At 38.4% G+C, this 18132-nt stretch overlaps 1 protein-coding gene across 13 annotated transcripts in view; it reads left to right on the top strand.

The window, feature by feature from the left end:
• TFDP2 (transcription factor Dp-2) overlaps positions 1-18132 on the top strand; it is a 175571-nt gene that overhangs the window by 107847 nt on the left and 49592 nt on the right. For 8 of the 13 annotated variants that reach the window (XM_057545093.1, XM_057545094.1, XM_057545095.1 and 5 more), the window contains one exon: positions 16891-16994. In XM_057545093.1, the coding sequence (XP_057401076.1) occupies positions 16992-16994 (3 nt within the window). In that variant the 5' untranslated portion in view covers positions 16891-16991. The remainder of the gene's footprint in view (positions 1-16890; positions 16995-18132) is intronic. The other 5 variants (XM_057545099.1, XM_057545098.1, XM_057545091.1 and 2 more) reach the window with 1 other exon arrangement.

The raw sequence follows: 18132 nt of genomic DNA, 5'->3' as shown, positions 1-18132 counted from the left end.
TGGCAAAGAAAATATAGCGTGCAAGATCCTATATGAATCTGGATCCTGTGAAGAAAATCTTTACCATAAACCATAACTGCGTGAGCCTGGAGTGTGTGACAACTTGAGCTGATCACTTCAAGTGTACTCTGGAAGCCTGCATTTTAGTTATAATTAATAGTCTCCCAGTCACATCTCTGGTTTTGTGATGTATGTAATATTTACTCATTATTTGAACTGTAGTAAAGTGAATATCTCTAGATAAACTATGACATTTTAAATGGACACGGTACAATTTTCAATCATACATTTACTTTTAAAAAAAGTTTGAAGGAACTTAGTGTGGGGGGGGGGGCGGGGGAGTGGGAGAGGAGGTCAGGCAGAGAGGCTTTCTTTCAGTTGGGAAAGCCCTGATGAAGAGAAAAAGCAACAGATGTTTCTTCTGTTACAAATGAGGTTGTTTCATTCAAAATTCACAGTAGCTGGAAACGGGAGGGGCGGCCATAAATCTGACTTAATCAGTGAATAAAGAAAACTTAGTCATTTCAAATTTATTCTTTTACATTCAGGATTTGAGAAACAGTATAGAGTAACATATTCTGAGTAACATACTTTTTGAAGAGGCTTTTCTTAATCTTAAAAATTTTATGTGTAATTAGTGGAAATGTGAGAAAGCTAATTTTAGTGCCTTTAAGTGATGGAGAAAATGATTATTAAGTCATAAAGAATATTAGGGAAAAAAACGAAGCCATTATAAAATATATAAGGAATACTTAGGTGGCAAAAGTTTGTAATTACACAATAGGTATTAAGGCTCAAAATGAAATTGCAGTATGAAACATCATTTGCATTTAGTGAGAGACTATTTTATCTTCAGTGTGAAGCCATGAGACTTATTTCTAAAGATCTTTGAATAAGAAATGTGGGAGAAATATTTTGAGTTTAATTGAAATGATGTGTTGCAGTTGCCCTCTTTAAAAAAAAGATAATGAGGTTAGAGTAAGCTAATGGAAAGAGGGAAATGTTTATCTGCTGAAAAGAATAAGAAGGAAGAGCTTGGACGCGATATGCATGTAATGAAAGCAGTCAAAAAAATAGTTTTTTAATTCCTGGAGTTCATAATGAGTAAAGTAAAAATCTGTCCTTTTACAAGTAACACGTAGAGAAGTTCTATGCTCCCATATACTGTGTTTTTATACATTACAACTTTATGTATTTCTTAAAGTTAGCTCTTAGAAAACCAGTGCTGAGCGCCAGATCTTTCACATATTAGGCACTTACTAAAATTTTGCCCTACCCTACACTGTAAAGTTAGTAATAACATATAATAGCCAAAAAATTCTTTGAACCGTAGTTCAAAATTTGCATATTGAGCAAATGTTAAACGATTTTCTAAATGTTTAGTTGGTCTAAGGAAAGGACTGGGAAAGATAGCAAGATTCAAGGAGGTTATTAAAAATGTCTCTTGCTCTGAGCTAGGACCTGTGGGCTTCCCTGAAGATTTTCTTTGCTTCAAATAATGACAATAGAATTTAGAGATTTCAAAACTTTTCAGATCATTGTTTGAATTAAGATTGAGTTTAAAATCGATCTATGTACATTTTGCTTTTTTAAGGAATAGCAATATGGAGCAGTTGAATTTTTTTCTAAGATAACCAACTTACACGGAGTTTAAAATGGATTTACCAAGTTATAGGTTTGATTAGAGTAAGAACTTTTATAATTTTGACCAAAGAATGTATAGTTTTGATGGAATAGAGAGCCCTAAAAAAAAGTTGGTGACCTCACATGTGGTACATAACTTTGACAGCATCATAGATTGCAGTTATCAAAAATGTGTGTCAGCGGCTTCCCCGGTGGCACAGTGGTTGAGAGTCTGCCTGCCAATGCAGGGGGACACGGGTTCGAGCCCTGGTCCGGGAGGATCCCACATGCCACGGAGCAACTAAGCCTGTGCGCCACAACTACTGAGCCTGCGCTCTAGAGCCCATGAGCCACAACTACTGAGCCCACGTGCCACAACTACTGAAGCCCATGCGCCTAGAGCCCGTGCTCCACAACAAGAGAAGCCACCGCAGTGAGAAGCCCACGTACTGCAACAAAGACCCAACGCAGCCAAAAGTAAAAATAAATAAATAAATTTATATTAAAAAATAATATACTTAATGATCATAAATGTAGGCATGACACTTAATACTTAATGATCATAAATGTAGGCATGACAGTACGTTACAGCATCAGCAACAACAGCGCAGAAGTAATTGAGGCTGTTAACCCTTCAGTTTAAGAACAATGTACTGGCTGAAAGAAGACTTCTAGAGTGAAGTGCCTGTGGTCCCTGCCTTATGTGTGAACTCTTTAGCAAAAACTGATGTCTGAGGCAGTCTGAGCCTTCCCTATTCATTGTTCTCCAATTCAGAATACCCAGAGAGTGACTGATGTAGACATTCTCTCTGCCTTACATATTTTTATGCAATTAGAACCTATTGATGGTGACCTAGAAATCTCTCATTTCTGGTGTGGAAGTCAGAGGGAAGATTTGCTGGACACCTACATCTTTCTGAAAAGAAAACCTTTTACGCTGTTGTTTAGGAGCAGGTATGAGTGTTGTGCCTTAAAGTGTATTATGAGCTAACTCTGTTTTGCAAGTGGCTCCAGGAACCGATGGTGTAATAGCATTCTTCCTTTCTACCAAGTTTTAAGCAACCAGTTTTCAAGTGAACTTTTGGGTCTTGACTCTAAAGCTGGAGATCATCAGCAGGGGGCTTTGTTTTCAGCATTTGGCTCTCTCTTGCAAAGTTTGGCAGCTCTCTTGGCAATTTCTCTGACAGAAAGATGAAGAGGCTTCTAACTGAGCACTTACTGTGTGCCAAGTAGACCCAGTAGAACTTATTTATAAAAGTTTGCAGAATCTTTTAATGGGCAAGATTTTAATACAAAAGAGTTTGTTGATACTGGTGTCTAAGATTTCCTACTCTTGACAGTATGGTTTAAATGTAGCTTCAGTAATAGCTCTCAGTGGAACATATTATTGAAATAAGAAATTTGTAACAATGCAATTTTGAATGAGCTACTTAGCATGACATATAGAATATAATGATCCCTTTTCTTACTTGCTAAGGAAAAGAACTGCCTTTGAAATTCTGATTCACAGGTGGTCTTTGGTCTTTTTGAATTTGTGTCCTAAAGTTTTAAATTTATTTTAAGAACACACCTTTTAAACTCTGGATCTGTCTGCAGTCATTGCCACCTTTTGTAAATATTAGAAAAATAGCTTCTCTTGACTGTAAACTTAAAATGATTTATTTGTTAACACTGTCTGGGGCAGGTTACCATCTCAGAGGGTTGTGGGCTTCTTCTTGAGAGTGATCTCCAATTCAGTGCCTTTGGGTGTTCTAATGCTCATCAGTTCTGACCCTTGTGGTTGCACCCAGCTGCGTTGATCTACTCTAGCCATTCAGTGGCTCTTGGTACCAGATAAAATGTGCTGCTTTCTGTTCACACTCTTTTCTAGGCGTGCAGACAGCGTCTGTGTGCCAGCTGGCAGGTGTGTTGGCTGTGGTGATGGTGCTAAAAGTAGTGGTTGAAAATAGGCTAAACATTGAAAAGATACAACATTTAAGAACAAGAGACAAATGATGATGATAATAATAATATAAGGGTCACTTGGCCCTTTCTCTTTTTAAAATGAAAATAGAGGTAAGTGTAGTAGAAAGAGTCTACTTAGACTCCATTACTTCCTTAATTTGAACAGAGAGGAAAGGGACACTTGCAGCAGTTTGTCCCAGTCTTGCTTGATCCTAATAATCACCTGAGGCACTTGTTTAAAATATGCATTCCCACCTGGTTTCTTTAGGTGTTTAGTGGAGCCCAGAAATATGTATTTTGAATAAGAGGGACACTGCCCTCTCCCACTTTTGTTCACCCCCTTTGTATCCTATGTCCAAGCACATTTGGTAAGAATTACTGGGAGAAGGCTTGGAAGAACCAAGTTGTTTGAGGCCATATGGTAAACTAATTCAATTATTAATCAGAAGATAGAGTGTCCAAAACTGGGAAATTCTAATTAAGGAGGTGGAAGAGAAATGAGAAAATTAAGAATTAAAAGACGTCCTTGTCTGAGCAGGGTAAATAGAAAAAGGACAAAAGGACATATTTTAAATAAAGATAAAGAAGCCAGTGAAGAAGCAGTAGGATCCAGCCTCTAGATGAGATGCATGTTTTTGGATGGACATCGACAAAGTATTGGAAGGGAAGGGTCCTACAAAAGAAACCCAGTGAGAATGGACTAAATGATTTCTAAGATCTTTTAGCTTTGAGGTTTGACGAACTAAATGAAAACAGTTATAATATTCCAGATACTAGAGCTTGAATTGAGGAGTTCATCTAAGAAATGAATAGGCCCTGTTTAAATCCTGACATGTAGGAAGATGGAAAAAGAAATGTTTTTCTCCTTTCAAGTTGAAGAACCCGGGGCATTTATGGTTCTGGATACCAGAGAAAGAGGGAGCTAGCTAATTGTTTTAAAAGGTGTCCTCCAAGTAAAAATGCTTATCAAAGCCGAGAGAAAAGACTTGATCCTCTAGGGAAAGTATGTAGGAAAGACTGACGTAAAAGATTTATTGACCCATTAGGAGTATACCCTGAGGGCTGTAGAGCTGTTTTTTGTTATGGTCATTTCAAGGGTCCTTTCTGTGGTTCTTTGGAAAGATTCTGGTGAGGTGGTCCACTGCGGGGAAATCCCAGAAGTCCTGTGCTCTGACAGCTGCAAAAACATCCCGGCTTTGGCTTCCATGCCTATGATATGTAGGAATGTGCATTGCAGATCTTCTGTCTTTATCTATGCATTAAGGATACTTGATTTCCATTTTGGAACCACATACAGAGAGGGGGGTTCTAGAGGTCACTTTAACCATTATACTTTGGAGATGTTATGAACTTATATCTTCTATTTCTCTCCCTTCCCATTTGCAGTGATATTATGGTCACCCACGTTAAAAAGTTTAGTAATGGATGGTGGCCTTTGGATTTAATCTTGGCAACTTTGGTGAACATGATTGAGTACAGATGCAACAAAATAGAACATAACAGTGTTATAGGGTGCATATAGATAACGCACATTGTAGTAGCTAACCTATAAATAGAACGAAAACAAAAAAAAAAAATGTGAGTATATTTAAACAAAAACAAATGAAGTCAGAGTGACTGCAAGTTGTATTTACCTTCAGTTCCCATTCCTGACATGCACCTTATACATGGATGTGCTGTATTTTACAGTCTTACAGATTTGCTGTTTCCAGTTGGATATGTTGTCTTTTCAAATTAATTACGAGCAATTAATATGCGTTTCATTTATGAAGATAGTGCTGTTGATCTATTGGGCCTGAGTTATTTTTCAAATAAAGGTGGTAGATATCCCCAGAGCCATCATATTGTTCCCCCTACTTTACTCTCTCTTCAGTGACATATGTTGCTTTCTAGATGGCCGGCTGAAATTAGAAATAGAGTCTGAAGGTTGTGGAATCTTTGCTCTTTGCAAAATGAATGGGCCTATTCCAGAATCGACCTGTGACTTGACCTCATTAGTACTGTATTTGAAACTGATCGATAATCCTTTAAAACAATTATTAACAAATAATTAAAAGGTAGTGTGGGAAGGAAAGAGATGCTTGACACTTTTCTTTTTCTGAGTCTCCTTATTCTCTGTTTGAAATGTTAATTGTGAATGAAGTGAAGCACATGATACTGTCACATAAGTAGGCAGATCAGTGGAGCAAATAGAAAGTCAATAAGGTAGACTTTCATGTTAGCATGGGGGAGGGGGAGTAGATTACTCATTAAAAGTAGCCATTTAGGAAAAATAAATTGGATCATTCACTTCTCACATCAAATAAATTCCAGATGGTCAAGGATGTAAAATTTAAAATGAAGGCATCGAAGTATTATAGGAAAACATGGGGGATGTTTAATACAGTCTTTAGTATGTAATGAATGATAATTAAATTCAACGAACAGCATATCCAACTGGAAATACCAAACCTGTAAGATGAGTAAAACATAGCACACCCACGTATAACATGCAGCTTCAGGGTGGGAAGCGAAGATAAATAAATAAACTTTGCAGTTACTCCGACCTCCTTTATTTTTATATTTAAACAGACTCACAGACCTTTTTAATGACACTAAAGTCATAAAAGGAAAGAACTATGAGATTGACAACATTCTTTTAAAATGTGGAAAGAAAATCATATATAAAAGCCAAAGACAAATGTCAAATTGGGAAAAATATTTTCAGCAGGCATAACAAAGAATACTCTTATTCCTTCAATATTTAAAGAGGGTCAACCAATAAAAAAAATCATCAACAGCCAATAGAAAGTTGGTCATAATTCTCAGGAAGGAAAATTTAGATGACTTTTAAACGAAACACGTCAGCCTTATTCATAATAATAAAACCAAAATAAAATCAATGTGAGATACTATTTTTAACCTAAAGGTTGACAACAATAAAGTTTGATAACACGCTGAGTTGGTAAGGATATGTGGAAATGAATACATTTCATACATTTCTGAACAGAGGGTGAATTGGTACAGCCAGTTGGTACAACCCATGTGTGTAAAGACATGTGTGTAGTCATTGCAGTATTATTTGTAGTAATAAAAGATTTTACTGTTAATAAATGTTTGTAACACTAAAAGCTTTCCATGATTAAGGGACTCAGATAAGCTGCTAGAGCCATAAAAAGAAGTATTGCATAGCTAACGAAGTAAATATTGAAGCAAAATTACATATGTATGTTCGTAGGTATGGAAAGACATCTAAAATAGATATAGTATTGTTAAGTGGTAAAAAAGCAACATGCAAACCGTATGTGTAAGGAAAAAAGGGTATGTATGCATATATGTTTGTATATGCCTAGAGTATTTCTGAAAGGTTATATATGAACTGGTGCCTGTAGCTGTCACTAGGGAAGGGAATGGTTAGGTGGTGTTCGGGGATGAGAGGAGACTTAGTTTAACTGTATACTCCTGTCTCCCGAATTTGTACCACATGCTTCCATGCAGACATTCGTGTATTTGTGCATTCATTCATTCATTCATTCATCCATCCCACAAATATTTGTTGAACTCTTGCTATGTCCCAGGCACTGTGCTAGGTGCTGGAGATACAGCAGTGAATGAGATAACGAATCCCCTGTTCTTATAGAACTTAACATTCTGAGAGTGGGTGCTTGTATGATTATAAGCAAGTAAATATAAATTTGCAGAACATCATATACAGATAAGCACTCTGGTGGAAAGTCGCAGTAAGTGAAGAAGTGCTGATGTAGGGTGATCAGGCATCTCTGATACACTGACAACTGAGCAGAGTCTTCAAGGAAGCTGCGGAATAAGGCATGTAGTTAATCTGGGGGAAGAAAGTTGCCGGCAGAGGAAACTTTTAAGGACAAAGGCCACGAGGTAGAAATTTGCTTGTCATGGTTTGAGGAACAGCAAAGAGGCCTGGGTGAATGTAGTGGACTGAAGGGAGAGAGTTGACAGCTGATGAGGTCAGAAAGGAGGGGTCAGGTGGCACAGGGCTCTGTAAACCATCACACAGACGGAGATGCAAAGGCCACTGGAGAGTTTCAAAGAGAATTACTCCACAAAGCAGGATCACTCTGACTGCTGTGTGATGGTAAATAGAGCAGTGCTGTTCAGTAGGATAATATAAGTCACATAATTTAAAATTTTCTAGTAGCCACATTTAAAAAGGTAAAAAGAACGTAAAATTAATTTGAATGATAGATTTTATTTAATCCAATATCCGAAACATTATCATTGAACATGTAATCAATCAAATTTTTAGAGAGTTAGGTTTTGATTACTTAGCCTTGAAAATCTGTATTTTACACTTAGAGCACATTTCTGTTTAGATGTTAAATTTTCAACAATTGAGGTGAAATGTAGAACTACCGAAACAATAATGCTGTTTTTAATGGGAAAATATTTTATACTGCTTCAGTTTTTAAATTTAAATTCGTTAAAATTAAATACGTTTAGAAGTTAGGTCCTCAGTTGTACTGACTACGAAAGTCGTGCTTTATAGCCTCTGATCTAGTGACTACTGTATTGGGAAGCTTGGGGGTAGTTCTGTGGGGTGAGGTGGGCCTAACGCAGGACGGGTGGGTGAATCAGGAAGATATTGCAATAATTGAGTCTAGAAACGGTGACTTGGATCATAGTGGTAGCAGTGGAGTGGATGAGGAGTGGTTGTATTCCAGATAACATTTTATTTTATTTTTTGTAAACATTAAATCATTTTTTTTTAAGATAGTAGTCATCTTTTCTTTTAAAAAAATTTATTTATTTATTTATTTATTTTTGGCTGTGTTGGGTCCTCGTTTCTATGCGAGGGCTTTCTCCAGTTGCGGCGAGCGGGGGCCACTCTTCATCGCGGTGCGCGGGCCTCTCACTGTCGCGGCCTCTCTTGTTGCGGAGCACAGGCTCCAGACGCGCAGGCTGAGTAGTTGTGGCTCACGGGCCCAGTTGCTCCACGGCATGTGGGATCTTCCCAGACCAGGGCTCGAACCCGTGTCCCCTGCATTGACAGGCGGATTCTCAACCACTGCACCACCAGGGAAGCCCAACATTAAATCATTTTTATTGTGGGTATGGATACAGACGTATAGCAAAGAACTAAGTAAAAATTTAAAAGAAGGACCACCATCATAAATGTAAACCAGCAGTGTTCTGACACAGCCACCTCTTGCTACATAGATTGTTCGGGGTTTTTTTTTTTTTTTTACATTGTCCATCTGCCTTTTTTTTAGTATATACAAGTTTTAAAGGTTATTTTCCGTGAACGGATACTACAAAACATTAGCTATGTTCCCTGTGTTGTACAGTACATCCTTGAGCCTATCTTACACCCAATAATTTGTGCTTCGTACTCCCCCACCCCTATATTGTCCCTCCCCTTCCTCCCCACTGGTAACCACTAGTTTGTTTTCTATTCAGGTTACACTTTTAAAGATAGGACCAATAGGGTTTATTAATGGATTGTATGTAGGCTATAAGAGAAGGTCAACAGTGATCTCTTTTGGTCTAAACAGTTGAAGAATGGAGTTGACATTTAATGAGATGAAGAGAGAGATGGGAGGAGGAGGTTTCTGGGTGGGATGGGGAGCAGTCAGGAATTATATTTTGAGCATGTTAAGTTTGAGATGCCTGTTAAACATCAAAATGGAGATATTTGAAATGACAGTTGGATACATGAATCTGAAGTTTGGGAGAGAGAGTTAATCTGGAGAAATATACATGGGAGCTGTCAGACCACCTAGTGAGGAAGAGATGACAGAGAATAGTCGGAGGACCGATGTAAGGGGCTCCCGAATGTTTTTAGAGAGGAGGGTCCAGCCACCAAGACTGAGAAGGAGAAACCAGTGGGTTTGGAGGAGAACCAAGAGAGAACGGAGGTTTGGGTGCCAAGTGGAGAGTGTTTGAAAAGAAGGTGTGTTTTTAAAAAGTATCAGATACGGCTGGTAGGTTAAGGTTAAGTTGAAAACTGAGAATTGACCATTGGATTTAGCAATGTGGAGGTGATCTTGGCAAGAGCTGTTTCAGTGAAGTTGAGGGGCGGGAATGGGAGTGGGTTAAAGAAAACAGAGTGGAGAAGTGGACACAGCAGATGTTGACAGATTTTGTGAGTTTTGCTGTAGAGGGCAACAGAAATGAGTTGGTAGCTGGAGAGCTGTGTATGGTTAATAAAAGTTGTTTTTGTGTTTTGTTTTTAAGATGAAAGAAAAAATACATGTTTATGTGCTGGTAAAAATGATCCAGCAGAAGGGGAAAGATTGTGATGATGCAGGAAGTTTTCAAAAGAGAAGGTAGCTGGAGGGATGTAATTTAGACAAATCCATGAACTACCTGTTTATAAAATAAATTTTAAAAGTAGATAGCAGAAGGTAACAGAAGAGGAAAGGCAAGAGGATTGTATAATCTGTAATTAGCTTCTTACTAATAGATAATGAAATTGCCTAGGTCACTTTTTCCCATTTTTTAAATTAAGGTGTAATTTACATGTATATAGTAGAATTAACCCTTTTTAGCCTGGAGTTCTCCGAGTTTGACAAACACATACATACACCACCACAATGTAGGTCATTTTTTTAAAAAATAAATTTATTTATTTTTGGCTGCGTTGGGTCTTCGTTGCTGCGCACGGGCTTTCTCTAGTTGCGGTGAGTGGGGGCTACTCTTTGTTGTGGTGCGCAGGCTTCTCATTGCAGTGGCTTCTCCTGCTGCGCAGCACGGGCTCGAGGCACGTGGGCCTCAGTAGTTGCGGCACGCGGACTCAGTAGTTGTGGCTCGCGGGCTCTAGAGCGCAGGCTCAGTAGTTGTGGCGCACGGGCTTAGCTGCTCTGCAGCATGTAGGATCTTCCCAGATCAGGGCTCGAACCCGTGTCCCCTGCATTGGCAGGCGGATTCCTAACCACTGCGCCACCAGGGAAGCCCAATGTAGGTCATTTTTAAACTTATATTTAGGGCTGTAAGTTTAGCTTGTCCTGTGAAGTTTGGACCCTGTATATATGGGGTATACACTACTTCTGATTTGAGGTATTTATAAACCCATAAAATAAGCATATTCTTTCCTATAATAAGTTACTAATTAGGTTCTTCTGTGAGAATGTGATATAGGCTTGGGTGAAGATTTTCCCCAAAGCTTATTCAGGCCAAAAATAATTTTTCCCCCAGAAGGTCAGTACTGTGAAAAATAATTTATATTGGCTTCATGTAGACAAACCACAATTATTTGACTGAATTTTTCATTTTAATTGGACATATTGAAGGTGATTAACTATAACTGAAACCCCCCAAAGGATTATGAGTGAAAGAAATCTTTGGTGTCTGGAGAATTCTAATGGAAAACAGAAGGATTCCAGTTACTCAAGAAATCGAAATAAAATTTGAGCCGAAATTTTGTGCCTGTGCAGGGTTTGGCATAAGTGTTAGCTCTTCTTAGCCCCTTTCCTAGGTGATCGATCTCATTTTAGTTAATTCAGGGAACTGCCAGCACCAAAATCCAGGCAAGTCTTTAAAGTTTTGTTTTTAATAAATACATCAAGTGCCACGCATTGGCTTTTGGACAGTGTCAGGACCCTGTTACCACGGAGCTATGAATTAAGGCCAGGTACTTAAGAAAAATTGTTTAGACTTGGTTTGGTTTACTCCTAATGTGGCTGAAATTTCAGGAGACTGGATGTTTATAACCTATTTAAATGTCCTTTTGAGTCCAAAAAATTATATTTCTGCTGCTGAACCTAGTTGATTTGATGAAAGCAAACTATGTCTAAATATGTGGCTGTTATTTCTGGATATTACAATTACTGAAATCCCAGTAGAGCCCCTTTAACTGCTTCTAAAACAGATTTCATTTTTACTAATTCTAAAACACAGATACTTCATTTATAGATCTTCACCTTGTTTCAGCAGCTGTGGCTGATTCTCTGTCACTGTCTTTTTTTCCCTTCAGAATGGCAATAGCTTTTCACATTATAAGACAGGTGCACGCATGTTCATAAAACTTTATTAATAATAAAGTATAAAACAAAGTAAAACACTTCTCCATACTACTCACCCAGAGCTAACCTCTATTATTGTTATCTTGCCAGACTCTTTATGCGTATGTACTTATGTGTATATGTAGTTTTTAAGGTAAATGCAATCATACCATTTAATCATCCTCTCTTACAATGGGAACATTCTTCCATGGCAATACATACTTGTAATTTTTTTAGGGACTTTATAATATCCCATCATATGCATGTACCAAAGATGTTTAAACATTTAAATTGTTTCCAGGGTTTTGCTTTTATCCACAGTGCTGCAATCGTAGGACATGTGTAACTGTTCCTAACTGCTTAGATTATTAGGATACACATCCCGCAGAGGAATTGCTGGTCAGAGGGTATACCCATTATTAACTGAGACGTTGTTGCAGAGGCCAGGGATCACCTTGCCACTTAGGCAGCAGAGGGCAGTTGAAAGATTATTTGTTGAGGTAGAAAGAGCCTTTAAAATGTGTATAATTGTTTATAAAGCATTACGTAAAAATTTATACTCTAACACACAATCCTCAAACTCCTCTCTAATTACACTGTCGGACTGCCATCCAGAAAGGCTCTCCAATCGTGTTAGCCCCTTGACTGCAGTGGACAGTTCACTTGCCCTGAGTATCTGTAGCGCTTAGCATTAGTACTTGGCATACAGTAGGTGCCAAGTAAATATTTTTTATCTTTTATTTTTAAAATTTTTGGCTGCACTGCACGGCATGCGGGATCTTAGTTCCCCGACCAGGGATCGAACCTGTGCCCCCCCTGCAGTGGAAGCAGGGAGTCCTAACCACTGGACCGCCAGGGAATTCCCTAAATATATTTTAAATGCACCCATTTTGCCACATCTTTACTAACTCAGGACATTATCAGACTTCTTAATCTTTATCAATCTGGTACATTAAAAAGTTTCTTTTTGTGTGTGTGAATTTTTTATTTTTAAAATTAAGCATCTATTCCTGTGCAAATTTGTTTACCAAGTCTGAGATTTGTCTTAAGTGTATTGGGTCTTTTGCTATTTAGAAAATATTTATTTTTAGGTAGTCAAATCTGTCAGTCTGTTTTCACTTAAGGTTTCTGAATTCTGTAACATGCTTGGAATGTTTAATTTTTATATTTAAACATTTGGTCTTTCTGGGATTTATTTTTGTGCGAGATGAGAAATCTAAGATTTCTTTTATCCAAATGAACAATTTCTTGTCTCAACAACATTTCTTAAGTAATCTACCCTTTCTCCATTCATTTGAAAAGCTATTTTACCATGTATAAAATTTTCATGTATAAATGAAGTAAATTTTGGACTTTAACTTCTGTTTTGTCAATTTCTTTGTCTGCATCTTAGCCAGTGTCGCATGATTTCGGTCCCTTTAGCTATGTAATAATTCTGAAGTCTGGGAGGCTACAGTTCCTCTCTTCCCCATTATTCCTGTTTTCAAAATTTTCTTGGCTGTTCTCTGTCTTTACTCTTCCAGAAACACTTTAGAATCAATTTGTTAGGTTTATTAAGTTCCATCTAAATTCTTTGATATTAACTGCCATGACAGATCTGGCTTTAACGAGGTTTTTCTATTTTTTTTTTAAGATTTAAATTTCTTTATTTCTTTATTTTTGGCTGCGTTGGGTCTTCATTGCTGCACGCAGGCTTTCTCTAGTTGTGGCGAGCGGGGGTTACTCTTCATTGCAGTGAGCGGGCTTCTCATTGTGGTGGCTTCTCTTGTTGCGGAGCACGGGCAGTACTCGGGCTCAGCAGTTGCAGCATGCGGGCTCTAGAGCACACAGGCTTCAGTAGTTGTGGCTCACGGGCTTAGTTTCTCCGCGGCATGTGGGATCTTCCTGGACCAGGGCTCGAACCCGTGTCCCCTGCATTGGCAGGCGGATTCTTAACCACTGCGCCACCAGGGGAGCCCTTTCTTTTTTTAATTTTATTTTATTATTATTTTTTAATTTATTTATGGCTGTGTTGGGTCTTCGTTGCTGTGCGCGGGCTTTCTCTAGTTGTGGCGAGCGGGGGCTACTCTTCGTTGCGGTGCGTGGGCTTCTCATTGCGGTGGCTTCTCTTGTTGTGAAGCGTGGGCTTCAGTAGTTGTGGCACATGGGCTCAGTAGTTGTGGCTCGCGGGCTCTAGAGCGCAGGCTCAGTAGCTGTGGCACACGGGCTTAGTTGCTCTGTGGCATTTGGGATCTCCCCAGACCAGGGCTCGAACCCGTGTCCCCTGCATTGGCAGGCAGATTCTTAACCCCTGTTCCAACCAGGGAAGTCCCCTTTCTTTTTGTTTTTGACCTAAGTTTTATATTCTTAATTTGTCTTTACTGTTAAGTTTCAATTTAGGGTCATTCCCTAACCTTAATTGTCTTTTTTTTTTTTTTTTGTATGTTTCTTGCTTCACTGCTTTTTGTAAGTTTTTGGCTTTTGTTTCTAATATGGTGTATCACAGATGATCTCATCTTAAACATTCAGCAGCCTTAAGGTCATTTGAAAAAACCATCTGAGAGCCAGACTTGATCCTGGCTGGGTTCTTCCTCACGTGGGTCCCTGGTGTTTCCCCTCCTGTCTGGGACTGAGTTGATGGCACATGTCTATCAATTACAGACCTGTTCCTCCCTCTGGAATTATAAATTAGTATTCTCCAGTTAAGTGAATTCTTAAACAGGTGAATAACCGTATTTGGGTTATAATATCAAATATCAAACCGTATTTGATAACGTGTACGCATGTTGTATAAAAGATCAGTTGCACAGTTACAGAGTAAGGAAACTATTTGCTAATACCAGTTGGTCAGTCATGTTTAAAAAAAATAAACAAAGGACCTGGTGTTTAAATTTATTTCACCTGTTAAAAAGTAACAAAAGATACAATTTAGGCTACATTACAGGAAGTATGGCATCCAGATTAGGAAAGGTAATAGCTCCAATCTGTGCAAATCAAACAGTTTTTATTGTTTCCTGTACCTCTTTGGTGCCAGGGACTAAACCAGGTGCTAGGATACAAAGCTGACAACATAGCCTACTTATAGTAGAATTACAAGTAAATAATAATAGGTTTTATGAAAAGCCAGAAGAAGGGCATCCAAGACCTAGACCCTAGAGGCTGGAGACGCGTAATAAGGGGGAGGTGACACAGAGAGGAGTAGCTTTGGAGGTGGAGCTATGGCCCTTTACTGCCTGTGGGACCTTGTACCGACTGCTTAACCTCACTCTGTGTTAATTTCATGTGTAAAATGGAGTCGTCAATAATATATGTCTCACTGTTCTCCTAAGCATTAATGAGATGATGTATATATGGGAAGCCTCTAGAGCAGACTCTGGCACATGGTGATTTCTCAGAAAATGGTAAGGAGTACCATTTTGAAGTGCTGGAAGGTAGGCCTTGTCCCAGTAGAGAGAGACTTCCCAGCAGAAGGAAGAGTGTGCATCAAAGCTGGAGTGGTTGATCTGGGGCCTTTCTGGAACTGCAGAGTATTTAATCTGATCGGAGCCTAGGGTACATGTGGACCAGAGTAGCTGAAGATGAAACTGGGAAGGGAGGCGGGGTGAGATCTCCAAACGGGAGCTTCTGTGTCATGTGAGGAGTCTGAGAGGCATTTAGGGAGTGTCGTGGAATCTCTGAAGGCCTTAAATAGGGGAGTGTCCAGAACAGTTTCATCCGTGGAAAGACTGGTTTGTCACAGATGTGCGGAGGGGTAGGAAAGCTGTTTGAGGGAGGATATCCAGTCGGGGAAGTGGGGCTCAGCTCTGGCTGCACCTTGGAACTATCTGGAGAACTTTAACAGTCTGATGCCCAGGTTGACTCCAGTTCAATTATATCAGAAGCTCGGGGGGTAAGACCCAGGCACTGGCATTTTTTATTGCTTCCTAGATAATTCCATTGCACAGCCAGGGTTTTGAACCTCTGGATTAGAGAGTAACTGTTTTCAAACCAGATTTGATAAAGTTCCAAATTAAACAAGCACCGGCAATATAAAGGAACCAGGGTAAGAAGGTAACAAGTAGGATGTGGTAGTCGGTTGAATAAGGAGGGGTTGATGGTTTCTGGTTCGGGTCACTGGGTGCATGATGATCTGTACCAAGAAGGAGAAGCAGATTTGGGTACTGGGCCTTGCTGAGTGGACATGAGAAAGATAAAGAATTGATTTTGAAATGTAGACTTTGAGGGGAAATAATACAAGGCAGATGGGCAGAGAGAGAAACTGAGGGAAGGAACCAGTGGTATAGTTGAAAACTCAGAAGACAGAGTAAATAATTGATGCGTGAGTTCCCTGAGAAGACAGGAAGTGCAGAGCAGACATGAAAGAAGTAATTCATATGAGAATCTTCCACTCAGAGAGAAATAAGTAAAAATATGTGAGGGTGCCGGTAAGTTCCCAGGTTGAGGAAGAAGGGCCTGGTGGCCTGAGTTCCTTACTGCAGGAGACCTACTCAGAGTTAGGAGATAAGAGAAGGGCATTCAGGAGCTGTGCAAGCTTTGGAGGAGCTCAGGAAGCGGGAGGGAGAGTGAGAAGGAGGTGCCTTTCTGGTCCTGCCCTTAAATGTTGTTTTTTCCCCAGAGTTTCAATATTGACCCTCTTTCACGTACTTCCTGTGTGATCTCCTTTCTTATATTGGATTACACTCTTATCTTCTAAGAGAAACATTGGTAAACTGAAGTTTGTCCAGAGAAGTTAAGTAGTTGACATGGTAGTTCAGAAAATTATTGGTTGGCTTTTCATTTGGGGGGAAGGCATTTTGCTACCTTAATTTGAAATTTAAATTGTTGAAATCACTTGAAAACACGATACAGATCTCATAGTTTCCACCATCAGTAACTAGGTGGCATCATTTATTTCTCCACTGTGATAAAGTCTCAAAACACTGCCAACTCAACATTTTGAAAACATGTTAACTTTTAGTATAAAATGTTATACTGTAAAGAAATTCTAATAGATATTTATTTTATTTCATGTTATACTTCATGCATTTATTTTTGTTCTATGATTTCTAATAAAGATCTAACTGGAATTCTCAACTCTGATATAAACTATGATGTGCATTATGAACTCTCAAAATGTTTTTTCCTCTAAAAAAACAACTTAATGTTCAGTAGTTTTCAGATAGACTGAACTATTTATTTTACAGGTGTGCTGTTCAGCAGAACTAATGGTCCTCACTACAGCAAAGCAATAGTTGGTTGGCTTTTCAGTATGGCTTTTTGGTCTTAACTTCCTTATCAAGATAATTATAAATTACTTAAGCACAGCTGGTTAGGACCATGGATGTATAGATAGGTAGAAGGTGGTCTTGATATTGCAGAACATTAACCTAGTGTTTTGATATAATTTCAGGTAACGTTTCATTTGTTGCATTTCCAGTTTCCAGCACCAACTCACCAACAAAGATTTTACCAAAAACCTTAGGACCAATAAATGTGAATGTTGGACCCCAAATGGTAAGAAAATCATCATATCTTAGGACTTGAAACTTTGCTTAGGCAAAAGACTTATTTAAAGGATAGTTGTACCAAAGATGCTTGGTCAGATATTCCAGTTAATTTCTTATCTCAGTCACTTATTTTTTAAAGTTTTGTTTTTACCTGAATGTAACTGATTAGTCTTAAGAAAAAGAAAGGCATTGTACTCTTCAATGTTTAATTTTCACATATTTGAATCTGTGGATTCTGAATGTGTTAATATTAAGGTTTTTGCTCCCTATATGAGGCTTCTCTTGTTTTCAGTTGTTCGATTAAATTGATTTGAAATCTGTTACGTTTTATGTTCTCCTTTTTCTTTTTCTTGTAAAATAGCCTTTACTGCACTAAACCATGTAATCTCATATAAATTGAATATCATATAAATTGAGTATGACCCAACAGTTAATCTATATTTGGAGCTACTAATTTGAAACTCTTTGATGAAAGGACATTTAGGAAGAAACAACTCACCAGTTCATTTTAATCTTTAGCAGTAGAAATAATGAATTAAAATGGAAAGTATTTAACTGTTTCTCTGAAGGTATTCCATTAATTATGCTAGAGCTTAAAGTATATAGCACTTTTAAGAAAGCCTTATTTATAAACAGTTGCATGCAGCTAATCTAAAAACTATACCTAATTTAAATGGCCTCACCCACCATTAGCAAAAGTATGGAAACATTTGAACAATAACTCTTCATTGTCAGTGTTTGCATCTTCTTATCTATAAAGCAATAAGTATAAATTTTGTTTGTAATGTACGGTACTGTGGACTGTGTTAAATGCACAGTTATTTAGACAAGAATCTCTTTTAACATACTGAATGGCTTCAGAAAGTCTTTGAGATCTTAAGCCATTCTAGACACAACATTTTTCTTGATCCCTTGAGGACTGTTAATCATCTGCAGAATCCAAGCTAAAGATGTTGCACAATACTGTAACTATGTGAAGAATGTAATCTAGCTCCAAGCCTCGTAGAAACTTAAGCTCAGGTGAATATCTGCATTTCAAGGTAGTTCAGGGTATATTTTCAAACGTTTGCTAAGCATTTGCCCCTCACCAGCCACTGCAGTAGGTGCAAATGAGATTATACACCTGACTTGAACGTCGGTATTTT

The sequence above is a fragment of the Balaenoptera acutorostrata genome, chromosome 4, assembly GCF_949987535.1.
Source record: "Balaenoptera acutorostrata chromosome 4, mBalAcu1.1, whole genome shotgun sequence".
Lineage (NCBI taxonomy): Eukaryota > Metazoa > Chordata > Mammalia > Artiodactyla > Balaenopteridae > Balaenoptera > Balaenoptera acutorostrata.
Note: the sequence above shows the minus strand (reverse complement) of the source record. Positions and strands in the feature narration are given on the sequence as shown.